Here is a 15,072-nt window from a genome sequence, read left to right on the forward strand (position 1 = left end):
TATTTTTCACCAAAGCCTCCTGTCTCTTTGATGCTGCAATCCAATTTAGAGATGAAAAATAAAAAAACATTTCACCAGTCAGCTAAACCAAAAACTTGGGAGTCATACTTGATTTCTCCTATTCTTGAAAGTAGTTTGCTTCTCATTGTTGGGAATTGTGCTATATAAATGGTAGTGACAAAACATTATAATCTCTGTCCCCAAAGAGTTTAAAATAGAGTTTAAAACCTAGTGAAGGAGACAAACACAGAAGAAGAGAAACTTATTTGGGGATTCATGGAAAGCTTCTTAGAAGACAGAGAATAACAGGGGTATCTGGCTGGTTCAGTTGGTGGAGCATGCAACTCTTAATCCCAAGGTTGTAAATTTGAGACCCACACTGGGTGTAGAGATTACTTAAAAATAAAATCTTTTTTTTTTTAAGTTTTATTTATTTGAGAGAGAGACAGAAAGAGAGGTGGGGGAGGGGCAGAGAGTGAGGGGGAGAGAGAGAATCCCAAGCAGGCTCCGTACTGTCAGCACAGAGCCTGAAGCAGGGCTTGAACTCACAAACTGTGAGATCATAACCTGAGCCAAAATCAAGAGTCAGACATTTAATCGATTGAGCCCCCCAGGAGTCCCCCAATTTTTTTTTAATGTTTATTTATTTTTGAGAGGGAGAGAGCAAGCAGGAGCAGGGAGGGGCAGAGAGACAGGGACAGAGGATCTGAAGCAGGCTCTGTGCTGACAACAGAGAGTCCAAGGCAGGGCTGGAACTCAAGAACTGTGAGATCATGACCTGAGCCAAAGTCAGATGCTTAAATGAGCCACCCAGGTGACCCTTAAAAATAAAATCTTAAAAAAAGAGAGAGAAAGAAGAGAGAACAACAGAGCTGGATTTGAGCCCTACGTTGGGTGTAGAGATTACTAGAAAAAAATAAAATTAAAATAAAATAAAATAAAATAAAATAAAATAAAATAAAGCTGTATTTACCTATCTCTTTGCCAGAACACAATTCTAATTAGTCATGCAAATCCTCTAACACTTATTACAAAGGGATTTCTCTTTGCCATATAATTTTCTTTTATTAAATATATATATTTTTTAAATGTTTATTTGAGAGAGAGTGTGTGAGCAAGTGGGAGGAGCAGAGAGAGGGAGAGATAGAATCCCAAGCAGGCTTTGAGCTGTCAGGGTAGAGAGCCCAACACAGGGCTTGATCCCACGAACCATGAGATCATGACCTGAGCTGAGCTGAAACCAAAAGTTAGACACTTAACCGAATGAGCCACCCAGGTGCCCTACCACAGAATTTATATACTCAAAAGTTTATCTGTTTATTAAATCATCTCTTCAAGGAGTTCCATTTAAGAAAACCAGAAATAAAGGCTCATATAAAGAATAAGTTTATAAGGAGGGGAAAAAGGTAGTAAAGAAGAGTAGTAATAGTATAAAGTAACACAAAGTTCATAATTATCCCTATTGACTTTAGTACACTTGTTTATTTATTTGCTTTCTCAAAATCTCCAAATGAGAAACTAAGTATGGTTCAGCAGCTTTATAATCCTCAACCTTCAAAGCCTTGCAAAGTAGCTAAAAAGAAGGGTAATGAGGCATTGCTTAAGATTAAATCTTTTTTTCTTCACTATTGAAACTCAACATTTAAAAACTGGGTACTTGGAACGCCTGGGTGGCTCAGTCAGTGAAGCATCCGACTCTTGATTTCAGCTCAGGTCACGATCTCACGGTTTGTTGAGTTTGAGCCCCACATCAGGCTCTGAGCTGACAGCAAGGAGCCAGCTTCTTGGGATTCTCTCTCTCTCTGCCCTCCCGGCTTGCACTCGTTCTCTCTCTCAAAGTAAATAAATAAAACTTAAAAAAAAAAAACAAACACTAAACTGGACTCTTTTTGTTAAGTGAAGAGGAAAAAACTGGAAAAGAAAGTTAACAGAATTATGCCACTAAATGAACCAATCACAGTGTGCCACCCCAAGAAGCAAGTAAAACTACCGTTTTCTCAAAGAAATTGCATTTCAAAGTTACAGAAAATAGTCAAAGAACATCAGTTATTCCACTACAAGCAACCTAAAACAATATATTCTTGGGGCGCCTGGGTGGCTCAGTCGGTTAAGCATCCGACTTTGGCTCAGGTCATGATCTTGCGGTCTGTAAGTTCGAGCCCCACGTCGGGCTCTGTGCTGACAGCTCAGAGCCTGGAGCCTGTTTCGGATTCTGTGTCTCCCTTTCTCTCTGACCCTCCCCCATTCATGCTCTGTCTCTCCCTGTCTCAGAAATAAATAAACGTTAAAAAAACAAAAAACAATATATTCTTGTTCACTTTCCAAGGACATTTTCAAATTTTCATCTAAAAACCTCAAAAAAAATTGCTTCTAACCACCCCTACCTCCCAACTGAATTATTTAGAAGATAAGGAATGTAATTTCTCACGTTGTTTATTCTTAGTCTTAGAATCACATCTGCTCTCATTCTGTTCACACTCTACAAATTCTGTAATCTGTTTTTGTGCCGCTTCAAAAGACGTACAGTACAGCTGGATTCACAGAGCAGCCTACAATTACAAAGCTCTTCAAACAGAAGGGTTATTCAAAGGTCAGAGCGGTCTTAAGTGCTCATTGATAAGAATTCTCAACAAGTTAACTTATCTGTACTTCTAAAAACAGAAACTCTCATAGCAAGAACTGATTAAAAAAGCAAAAACAAAAGAACCATAATACAGAAGGTAAAAATTTTAATCCTCAGAAAGACCTTTGCTACTTTTTCTTTAGGGCTGTAAGCCAAAACAAATGAAATGGAAATTTCAAAACTTCCATCATGAAGAAATAAGGGAAAAGTTAACAAACTGAAATAGAATTTACTGTAAACATTTTGCTTTATTTTTAACAGCTTAAAGCTAACAAAAGAGTTAGAACACTCTTTGTTCCCTTGATCAATAATTCTGTCAAATTACAACTTTGGAATAATATATTGCTCAGAAGTCAATTCAGACTTAATTGTTTTGTTCCTTGCTGTTATGGCCTTCCCTATCTTATAACTTATTTCTGTACTTGGAACATGACATTTTAATGAAGATTCACCAAAAATTTTGTGCTCTTATGTGAGAAGCATTAATGAAAGACTGACACTGACACTTTTACTCCTGGGGTCAATTCATATAAAGCAAAAATATAAAAATAGAGGCCTCTCTCTTAACAACTCCTGTTATTAGTGAAGAGTAGGCTTTCACTGAAAGATAAAAGACTTCTCTGGATAATACTTTACATAAAATTTACTGCATTGGAGAGACTAACATCTACAGGTAATATTAGAGCCATTCCAACAATCTAAAATCATTTTTAGCACAAAATATTTATATTGTTGGAAATATTTTTTAGTTCCATTGATTAAAAAAACAAAAAGGAGTAACTTCAAGTGCTCAAAAACAAAACTAATTTGGATCAACTATCAGAGTTTAAATATGCACAAAGAATCAGAGAATTGTATCTTTAAAAAAAAAAAAAATAGATAAAGCCCAGAAAGATTAAGTAACTTGCCCCAAGGCCTCTTAGCCTGCAAAGAGAACTTAGCCTGCAAAGATGTCAATAACAATAGGTAGCCCTTATGTGACTCTTATCATCTGCCCTTCTGAAGATTTTATTTATATTAATCTATTTAAACCTCACAACTCTGTGAGGTAAGCCTTATTATTATTTCCATTTAACAGATGAGAAAACTGAATCAACTGAGGAGGATAAGTAATCCATTCAAAGTCATGGAACTAAATTTAAGCTCAGGCAGTTTACCTCTAGGGACCATGCTTTTATAAATTACTTAACTACTTAACCCCAACTCTTAGGCTGAAGTCCCCTGGTTACCATACAGCAAGTTTACAGCAAGAAGCAAATAGAAAAGGTTATTCTTGGAATTTTCTTCAAGCAGTACACAAAACCCTTCAAATAAAACCCAAGCAAATAAACTGTTCAAATAAAAAGGGAAAGAGAGAAGAACCTGAAATATGGAGACAAGGGGGAATATTTTTAAATAAATATAAAATGAAATATAAATGTAACTTTGGTTTTGGTGATAGGAACAAAGTAAAAACAGCTTGCAGATCATTCAAAGAACCATTTTTAAAATGTGCAGCAGCTACTTTATTCTACCTGTATTGACTACATTTTGCTTCCTTCCCCCCCGCAGCCCCCACCTTTGGTTCACATCAGTTACAAATTATTCTGTCACTTCAAGCAGTATTTTACCCTGAGAGTCATAGCTGCTGATAAACTGAACTCCTTACAGACTTAACTTTCCCATCTGAAGATGCTTCGGCAGAACTCCATTCTCTCGTAAACTCATCTAGGGACTCACCTCCCCTAAGAAATACCAACAAACCTTTATCATTACTTCTCAGTCATCATGTAATATCTATTTCTCAAGTACTCCCCTTAAAAAATAAAAACAGATAATTGCTCTTCTAACATTCAAACAGGATATTAAAAGCCTCTTAGATCACTACAAATCTAAAATAAGAAAATGGAAAATGTGAAAGAAATTCCAGAGAAGTAATTTTCCACGTAATATGATGACCAAGACCCACAAAAAATATATTTTGGAGCACAATGCAGTAAATGCTCACACGCACATATAAAACATACAGATTTCATGAAACAGTACTTATCCTCATTACACTAAAATCATTTCAGTTGCAAAATCCACTTATTGATTTTAGATCACAAACTGTGTCACCTCCCACAGTATAAAAACTCTGTTCTAACAAATTCTTACCTAAAAGTTCCCAAAAGACAGTCTTCAAATATCCCTGATTAAAAACAAAAACCTTTTTGTGGCTTTCTATTCTTAAAATAGAAACAAGAAGCTTTAAGTCAAAGAGAAAAAAGACAAAAATAAATTTTATTCAAACTACTTAAATATTAAATATTATGGTAGACATCAGATGACATTTTCACCAATAATTTCTTATGTAATTTAAAATGAAATCTTTCATAAGTATTTAGTTTAGTACATGACATAGGAGAAAATAAAAGTGAAGCCTTACCACAGTGGATTTGTACTGCCCTTTTCAGGAGACAGACTTACTTCTTTCTAATGTAGCAACACAATCCCAGGAAATGAAAGACAGTGAGAAAGAGGAGGGAGGGAACAAGGGATGAGTCAGGGAGAATCGTAATATGCCAACGAATCTGTGCCCTACGTGCACTGCAGGGCAATTAAAAGTCAGAGTCAAAACGCAAAGGAATCATCAGACTCAGGAAGAGGAAAAAAACACACGCTCTTAAAGACATATCTGAAAACTTGACATTTGTAAAAATGTAACATTTTCACAAAACACTTTCATATCATTATTTCTGTGAGATAGAGAGCTAATCTTTCTATTTTCTAATTGATAAAACTGAAGTTCAAAGAAGTTAAATGAATTCCCCCCAAAACACAAGGCAGAGTTGGGGCCACAAATTCATTTTGTGATTTCCAATCCTGTTAACTCACCACTCTCTGGCAGGTAAAAAAAGAAAATAAAAAAACCCTATCTTGTAATTCTAATGTCAATATAAACAGTAATAAAAAATTATAATCCAGTTTAACTCTGAAAAGCTAACTGCTAATTACAATTAAGATGTGCATTCCTAATTGAATTTATATTTCTAATTGCACCCCAATTAATCACCCCCTCCTTGTATCTCTGAACACACCTATCTCATAGCATGTAACATGCTACACATGGTTACTGACATTTATATCCTCTCAACCAGCTCTGAGCTCAAAAGTAGGACCTGTATTTTATTTAACTTTTGTATACTTAGCATCTAGCATCGTGCTTTATATGCTTTACTGCATATTGAAAATTAATCTCTGAAGGGCTTAAAAAGTATAGAAATTAACTTATTTAATTAATCTTCACCAACTCATTGTAAATGGGCTGACACTATTAATGATTGCCTTAGAAACTAGACTTTATAAATAAACTGAAGGATATTCGGGAAAATGATTCATCTAAGGCCATGTAATCAGACAGTAATAAACACTCCTAGGCCATACTCCTTCTCAAGGAAAACCAAGACAAAGTACACGAACTGGTGATACCTACAAGTATTGCTCCACGGAACAGGAGCCTCAGTTTCTATTCCACACAGACATTTCAAAGGAATTATAGAACTATATTTTGACCTCACATGATGGTGAGTATCAGTAATTAGGAATGATCAGAAGCAGATTGAGAATCTTTCACATCTAAGATACAGAAATTGTAACTATATGACTAATGTCCCAGTTTGAGGAATAATGCCCATGGATAAAGTAACTAAAAACAAAATGATACAGATCCTTGTAAAGCCTCAGCTTGATGTCATTTTAACTTCTGGTTTCTGGGAGACCAGTAAGAAGCCTGGAAATTGCCACTCCACCCTAACAACAAGTAAAAAAGCTGACCAAATGGAGAAATCTGTGACTCTGCTTAGATCTGTAAGAGAACTGAGGTCACAGAGCAAGCCGTTGCCCCCAAGACAGGAGTGACCAACAGGCAACACAGGAAATAAAATGTGCAGCAGCTACTTTATTCTACCTTAATAGAGGTAGAATATCTCACAGCTTAATAGAGGAGAAACTCATGAGCAGTAACCTCCCCAGGAACCAGTGCCTAGTTAGGGAAATGAACTGGAGCTTTCTAACTGCTGGAGGCTCAGGGTGGACAAAACTGAGAGATAAAACTTCAGAGAGCCTTTCAGTTTCTGGTTCTGCATGTAAGGAGCTTGAAAGTCACCACTCTACCCAAACCAGTAAAACGCTGAACAAACTGAAAAATCCACAACTATTCGAGGATCTGTAAGTAGAGAGGTGATGGCACAGGGCAAACTACTGCCCCCAAGACTGCAGAGACACACAGAAGAATATGGGGAATCACAGCTTACCAGGCTGGGAATTGTGCAGGGGACGAACACTGAGGTAGGCAAACCTGAACTATAATTGATGAATTGCTGGAGGCTCAGTGTGGCCAACACAGAGTTTAAAACTCCAGGAGGACTCCCTCATAGGAAGACCCCTGCAATTTTGTGAGATTTACCTCCAGGAGACTAACCAGGTACTCTCAATAAATACCAAAGAAAAATCCCCTCATGCTTCTGACAGGAGGAGGAGGAGGAAAAAGAACTATCTTGAAATACATCAGGGCACTCTGCTTTGTCCCCAAGAGAAACTAGTTAATCAGAGCCTAAACAACCTATGGGCAGAGAAATACCCAACTCCAGCCCACTCTAGCCATCTCATCCCACCTAATGGGGGAAGAAAAAACTGAGAAACATTTGTGAAGTTTACAGTGAGCCACAGGCTCAGTAAAAAGACTGACCTAATCATAGGACTATAAAAAATCCCTCACCTTTCCCCTAAGGCCTCTTTACAGCAGTTCCTTTCACCCAGTGCACCATGTCCAGCTATCAAGAAAAAATCACAAGGCATACCAAAAGGCAAAAACATAATTTGAAAAGATGGAGCAAGCATCAGAACCAGACATTACAGACGTTGAAATTACCACACTGAGAATTTAAAGCAATTATGATTAATAAGCTAAGGACTCAGGGGGGCGCCTGGGTGGCTCAGTTGGTCAAAGCGTCCAACTCTTGGTTTCAGTTCAGGTCATGATCTCACAGTTTGTGGGTTCGAGCCCCACGTCTGGCTCTGTGCTGGCAACATGGAGCCTGCTTGTGACTCTCTCTCTGTCCCTCTCTCTCTTTCTCTCTCTCAAAAATAAATAAATAACAACTTAAAAAAAATTTTTTTAAAAATAAGCTAAGGACTCTCGTAGATAAAGGAGATAGCACGTAAGAACAACGTAAGCAAAGCGACAGAAATAATAAGAAGGAACCATGAGATCAAAAAGATCTGTAACGGAAATGAAGAATACTTTGATGGGCTTCCATTAGACTAGACATGGGTAAGGAAAGAATCTCTGAGCTTGAGGATATCTCAATAGAAACATCCAAAACTGAAAAGCAAAGACAACAAAGACAGGAAAAAAAGAACGGGATATCCAAGGACTGTGGAACAACTACAAAAAGCATAAATATACAAAATTAGAATATAAAAAGGAAAAGAAAAAGAGAAAGGAACAGAAGAAATATTTAAAACAATAATGTCTAAGAGCTTCTTCAAATTAATGTCAGACACCAAACACAGATTCAGGAAGTTCAGAGAACATCTAGCAAAATAAATGTCCCCCCACCCCCCACAAAAAAACCCCACCCTACATCTAAGAATATCATTTTCAAACTACAAAAATAAAAATCAAAGAAAAAATCTTAAGGCAAGCCAGAGTTAGAAACATCTTACCTGTAGAGGAACAAAGATAAGAATTATATTGAAATTCACCTCAGAAACCATGCAAGCAAGAACAGAGTGGACTAAAATATTAAAAATGTTGTGAGAACAAAACCCACCAATGTAGAGTTCTATACATGTAAAATTACCCCTCAAAAATGAAGGACAAGCAAAAAATCTCAGACAAGCAAAAACTGAGGAAATGTGCTGTTAGTAGACTTGCGTTGGAAGCAATGTTAAAAGAGGCTTATTAGAGAGAAGGAAAATAATATAAGTCAGAAACTTGGATCTCCGTTAAGAAAGAAAGAGCATCAAAGAAGGAATAAGTGAAGGTAAAATAAAAATTTTTACTTTTCTTATTCTTAATTGATATACCTGATAATAGTTTATTCAAAGCAACTCAATCATGTATGCGTACATATACAGTATATATATGCACATACACATATACATACATATGCATGCTTATATAAGTGAAATAAATGACACCAGTGATACAGAGATGACAGAGAGGAATTAAGATTATTTTGTTATGATAAGGTACTCACATTACTCATGAAGCAGCACAGTGTTATCTGAAAGTGAACTTGGACTAGTTGTAAATGTATATTGCAAACTCTGGGGCAAGCACTAAAAAAAGTAAAAAGAGAAATGTAATGGACATGTTAAGAAAGGAAAGAAAATGGAATCATACAACATGCTCAATTAAAACCACAAAAGGCAGAGAAAGAGTGGAAGACAAAAATGGGAACAAAGAATAAGGGCAACAAGTAGAAAACAATAACAAATATGCTAGACATTAATCCAATTATATCAATAATCACTTTGAACTTCAACAGTCCAAATACACCAATTAAAAGACAGAGTGGATCAAAAAACAAGACCCAACTATATTGTCTACAAGAAACTCTAAATATAAAGACACATACACAGTAAAAGTAAACGGATGGAGAAAAATATACCATGCTAACAACTAATCAAAAGAAATAGGGGCACCTGGCTGACTCGATAGGTAGAGTCTGTGACTCTTGATCTTGGGGTTGTAAATTTGAGCCCCACGTTGGATGGAGAGATTACTTAAGAAATAAAATCTTAAAAAAAAAAAAAAAGTGGGAGTATTAATTTCAAACAGAGCAGACTTCAGAGCAAGAAAAGTTATCAGGAATAAAGCGGGGCATTACATAATGAGAAAGGGGTTAAACCTCCAAAAAGACATAATAATCTTTAATGTGTACACATCTAACAACAGAATGTCAAACTATGGGAGGCTAAAACTGATAGAAGTGCAAGGAGAAATAAATTAATCCACTATTATAATTGGAGACTTTGACACCTTTCTAGTAGAAATAGACCGAAAAGTCACAAATGACATAGTTATATTCAGCAATTGGATATAATGGGCATCTATAAACTACCTCATCCAATAATAGAAGAATATACATTCTTCCCAAGCTCACATGGAATACTCACCTAGACCATTCTGGGACATGAAACACATCTTTACAAATCTAAAAGAATAGAAATCATACAATGTCTGCTCTCAGGACCACAATGGAATACAACAAAATACAATAATATAGATGGAAAATCCCCAAATACTTGGTTATTAAACAATATATTTCTGAATACATGGGTCAGAGAATAAATCTCCAGAGACATTTAAAAATACTTGAACTAAATGAAAATGAAAACACAACTTAAAACTTTGTATGAGGCCGTAAGAGCAATGCTTAGATGGAAATTTATAGCATTAAATATTAAACGCATATATTAGAAAAGAAGAAACACCCAAAATCAATCACCTAAGCTTCCAACATAGGAAACTAGAAAAGGAAGAGAAGATGAAGTCCAAAGTAAACAGAAGAAAAAAAACATAGTAAAAATAAGAGCAGAAATCAATGAAATTGAAAACAGGAAATCAATTGAGAAAATCAATAAAACCAAAAGCTGATTATTTGAGATCAATAAATTCAGTAAGAAACACACACACACACACACAAATCACTAATATCAGAAATTAAAAATGGGACATCACTACAGATCTCATGGACATTAAAAAAAATAAAGGAATATTGTGTTCCATAACTATAAATTTGATAACCTGGATGAAATGGACCAATTCTATAAAAGACATAATCTGTCAAAACTCACACAAGAAAAATCTATGAGGCCAGCATTACACTAATTCTAAAATCAGACAGATATAAGAAAACTACAGACCAATACCTCTTATGAACATAGATGCAAAATCTTTAACAAAATATTGGCAAATAGAACCCAACAATATATAAAAAGAATTATATGCCACAACCAAATAGGATTTATCTGGGTCAACATTAAAAAATCAGTTAATGTAATCTATCACATCAACAGGCTACAGACCAAAAAGCAAAGTCATAAGTTCATGTCAACAGACAGAGAAAGCATCTGACAAAATCTAACATCCAGTCATCATAAAACTTTTATAGTAAATTAGGGCAGAGGGGAACTTCAACTTGACAAAGAATATCTATTAAAAAAACCCTATTGCTAACATGTTTAATGGTGTGAAACTATAAAGTTTCCATTTAGATGAAGAACAAGGCAAGGGTGTCATCTCTCACCACTGCTTTTCAACACTGTACTGGAAGTCCCAGCTAATGCAGTAAGATACGGAAATAAAATGTATACAGATTGGGAAGGAATTGTTAAAAAGAAGACAACAGGCCCCAAATGGATTTACTTGAGCTAAACCCCTGTCACAGACCAAGACTTAATACCTAACCTAACTGCAAGTTCAACCTTCTTTAAGAATGTGATCTTAACCAGTCAGTCTGGAATTTCCTAGTCAGCACTAGTGAGGTAATTCACCCAATAGACTCCATTTACCTCCCTAAAAAAGGTGACCTTGCCTGAAATAATCCTTTCTTTTGTTTATGACTTCCTTGTCCTACCTCCTTTCTGCCTTTAAAAGCCTTTCCTTGGGTCACCTGGGTGGCTCAGTCAGTTGAGCCTCCAACTCTAGATTTCAGCTCAGGTCATGATCTCACGGTCAGTTATGAGATCTAGCCCCACACTAGGCTCTGTGCTGGGCACGAAGCCTGCTTAAGAATCTCTCCCTCCCTCTCCCCCTCAGCTCTTTCCCCACTTGTGTGCATACTCTAAATAAATACATAAATACATACTTCTTTTATTTGCTAGATGGGATGCTGCCTGATTCATGAATCACTGAATAAAGTCAATTAGGTCATCAAATTTACTCAGTTGAATTTTTATTTTACAGAAGAAATAAAACTGTCTTGTTCACAGATGACATGATCATCTATGTAATGAAAATCCAAAAGAAGCGACAAAAATACTAAAATAAGCAATAATAGCAAGGTTGTAGAATACAAGGTTAATATACAAAAGTCAACTGCTTTCCTATATACTAACAATGAACAAATGGAAATTAAAGACCTAATACTAATTACATGAATATCCCCCAAAACAAAATGTTTAGGTATAACAAAATAGGTACAAGATCTATATAAGGGAAACTATAAAACTCTGATGAAAGAAATCAAAAAAGAACTAAATAAATGGAGATAGTCCATGTTCATGGATATAAAGTCTCAATATGGTTAAAATATCAGTTCTTCTCAACTAGATCTATGATTCACAGCAATCCTAACCAAACTCTCAGCAAATATTGACAAACTAATTCTTAAGTTTACATGGAGCAACAAAAGACCAGCGATAGTCTACACAATATTGAAGAACACAGCTGAAAGACTGACACCACATGACTTCAAGACTTACTATATAAAGCTAGAGTAATCAAGACAGCATGGTATTGGTGAAAGAACAATAGATCAGTGGAACAGAATAGAGAGCCCAGAAACAGATCCACATAAATACAGTCAACTGATCTTTTTATATTATCTTATTTTAGAGAGAGAGAGAGAGCACATGAGCAGGGGAAAGGGGCAGAGAGAGAGAGAGAGAGAGAGAGAGAGAGAGAATCCTAAGTGGGCTCAACCAACATTCAGCATGGAGCCCAATGTGGGGCTTGATCCCACACCCTGGGATCACGACCTGAGCAGAAATGAAGAGTTGGATGCTCAACACACTGAACCACACAGGTGCCCCACACAGTGATCTTTGAAAAAGGAGCAAAGGCAATACAATGGAGAAAAAATAGTCTTTTCAAACAATGGTGCTGGAACAACTAGACATGCACATGCACAGAAACGAATCTAGACACAGACTTTACATGCTTTAAAAATTTAACCCCAAATGGGTCACAGACCTGAATACAAAACACAAAACTAAAATTCCTAGAAAATAACGTAAGATAAAACCTAGATGACCTTGGGCTTGGTGATGACTTTTTAGATACAACACTAAGACACAGTCAAGGAAAGAAATGGTTGATAAGCTGGACTTTATTACAATTAAAGTATCGGTCTATGAAAGACAGTGTTGAGAGAATGAAAAGACAAGCCACAGACTGGGAAAAAACAATTCCATTTTTTTAAATGTTCATTTATTTTTGAGACAGAGCACTGTACAAGCTGGGAGGGCAGAATGACAGGGAGACAGAGGATCCAAAGCATGTTCTGGGCTGACAACAGACAGCCTGATGCAGGGCTCAAACTCACAAACTGTGAGATCATGATCTGAGCCAAAGTCAGATGCTTAACTAACTGAGCCACCCAGGCACCCCTGGGAGAAAAATTTCAAAAGACACACCTGATAAAGAACCATTACCCAAAATATACAAAGAACACTTTTTTAAAATCCAAGTTAGTTAACACATTGGGTAATAATGATTTCAGGAATAGAATTCAGCGATTCATCACTTACATATAACACCCAGTGATCATCCCAACAAGTGCCCTCCTTAATGCCCATCACCCATTTAGGGCATCCCCTCAACCTGCCAGCAACCCTCAATTTGTTCTCTATATTTAAGAGTCTCTTATGGTTTGTTTCCCTCTCTGTTTTTATCTTACTTTTGCTTCCCTTCCCCTATGGTCACCTGTTTTGTTGTTCTTAAATTCCACATATGAGTGAAATCATATGATATTTGACTTTCTCTGACTTATTTCGCTTAGCACAATATCTCTAATTCTATCCATGTTGTTGCAAATGGCAAGATCTCGTTCGTTTGGATCACCAAATAATATTCCATTGTATAGAAATATATACCATGTCTTCTTTATCCATTCTTCAGCCGATGGACATTTGGGCTCTTTCCATACTTTGGCTATTGCTGACAGTGCTGCTATAAACATTGGAGTGCATGTGCCCCTTCGAATCAGCATGTTTGTATCCTGTGGATAAATACCTAGTAGTGCAATTGCTGGGTTTTAGGGTAGTTCTATTTTTAATTTTTGAGGAACGTCTATACTGTTTTGCAGAGTGGCTGCACCAGTTTGCATTCCCACCAGGAGTGCAAAATGGTTTCTCTTTCTCCTCATCCTTGCCAATATTTGTTGTTGTCTGAGTTGTTAATTTTAGCCATTCTAGCAGGTATGAGATAGTATCTCATTGTGGTTTTGATTTGTGTTTCCGTGATGATGGGTGACGTTGAGCATCTTTCCATGTGTCTGTTAGCCACCTGGATGTCTTCTTTGGAAAAATGTCTATTCCTGTCTTTTGCCCATTTCTTCACTGGATTATTTGTTTTTTGGGTGTTGAGTTTGAAAAGTTTTTTATACATTTTGGATATTAACCCTTTATCTGATATGTCATTTGCAAATATCTTCCTATCTTCTCTCATTCCGTCAGTTGCCTTTTAGTTTGGTGATTGTTTCCTTTGCTGTGCAGAAACTTTTTACCTTGATGAGGTCCCAATAGTTCATTTTTGCTTTGGTTTCCCTTGCCTCTGAGGACATATCAGGTAAGAAGTTGCTGCGGCCAAGGTCAAAGAGGTTGTTGCCTGTTTTCTCCTCTAGGATTTTGATGGCTTCCTTGTGTTACATTTAGGTCTTTCATCCATTTTGAGTATCTTTGTGTATGGTGTAAAGAAGCAGTCCAGGTTCATTCTTCTGCATGTCACTGTCCATTTTTCCCAACACTGTTTGCTGAAGAGACTTTTTTCCACTGGATTTTTTTTTTAATTTATAATGTTTATTTCTTTTTGAGAGAGAGACAGAGTGTGAACAGGGGAGGGGCAGAGAGAGAGAGGGAAACACAGAATCTGAAGCAGGCTGCAGGCTCTGAGCTGTCAGCACAGAGCCTGACACAGAGCCCGAACCCATGGACTCTGTGATCGTGACCTGAGCCAAAGTCGGATACTCAACCGACTGAGCCACCCAGGTGACCCTCCATTGGATATTCTTTCCTGCTTTGTCTAAGATTAGTTGGTCATATGTTTGTGGTCCATTTTGGGGTTCTCTATTCTGTTCCATTGATCTGAATGTCTGTTTTTGTGCCAGTACCATACTGTCTTGATGATTACAGCTGTGTAATACAGCTTGAAGTCTGGAATTGTGATGCCTCCAGTTTTGTTTTGTTTTGTTTTGTTTTCAACATTACTTCGACTATTGAGAGTCCTTTCTGGTTCCACACAAATTTTAGGAATGTTTGTTCTAGCTCTGTGAAGAATGCTGGTGTTATTTTGATAGGGTTGCACTGAATATATAGATTGCTTTGGGTAGTATTGACATTTTAACAATATTTTTTCTTCCAATCCATGAGCATGGAATGTTTTTCCCATTTTTTGTGTCTTCTTCAATTTCTTTCATAAGCTTTCTATAGTTTTGAGTGTATAGATTTTTCACCTCTTTGGTAAGGTTTATTCCAAG

At 36.6% G+C, this 15,072-nt stretch overlaps 1 protein-coding gene across 13 annotated transcripts in view; it reads right to left on the bottom strand.

Annotated features, from left to right (window-relative positions):
• BCL2L13 (BCL2 like 13) overlaps positions 1–15,072 on the bottom strand; it is a 96,075-nt gene that overhangs the window by 13,096 nt on the left and 67,907 nt on the right. For 2 of the 13 annotated variants that reach the window (XM_042945396.1, XM_042945395.1), the window contains one exon: positions 8,848–8,929. The exons of 9 other annotated variants lie outside the window; for them this stretch is intronic. In XM_042945396.1, the coding sequence (XP_042801330.1) occupies positions 8,848–8,929 (82 nt within the window). Of the gene's footprint in view, positions 1–8,847; positions 8,930–9,295; positions 9,324–9,769; positions 9,804–15,072 lie in introns of those variants that run through there. 2 more of the 13 variants (XM_042945401.1, XM_042945402.1) reach the window with 2 other exon arrangements.

The sequence above is a fragment of the Panthera leo genome, chromosome B4 (assembly GCF_018350215.1).
Source record: "Panthera leo isolate Ple1 chromosome B4, P.leo_Ple1_pat1.1, whole genome shotgun sequence".
Lineage (NCBI taxonomy): Eukaryota > Metazoa > Chordata > Mammalia > Carnivora > Felidae > Panthera > Panthera leo.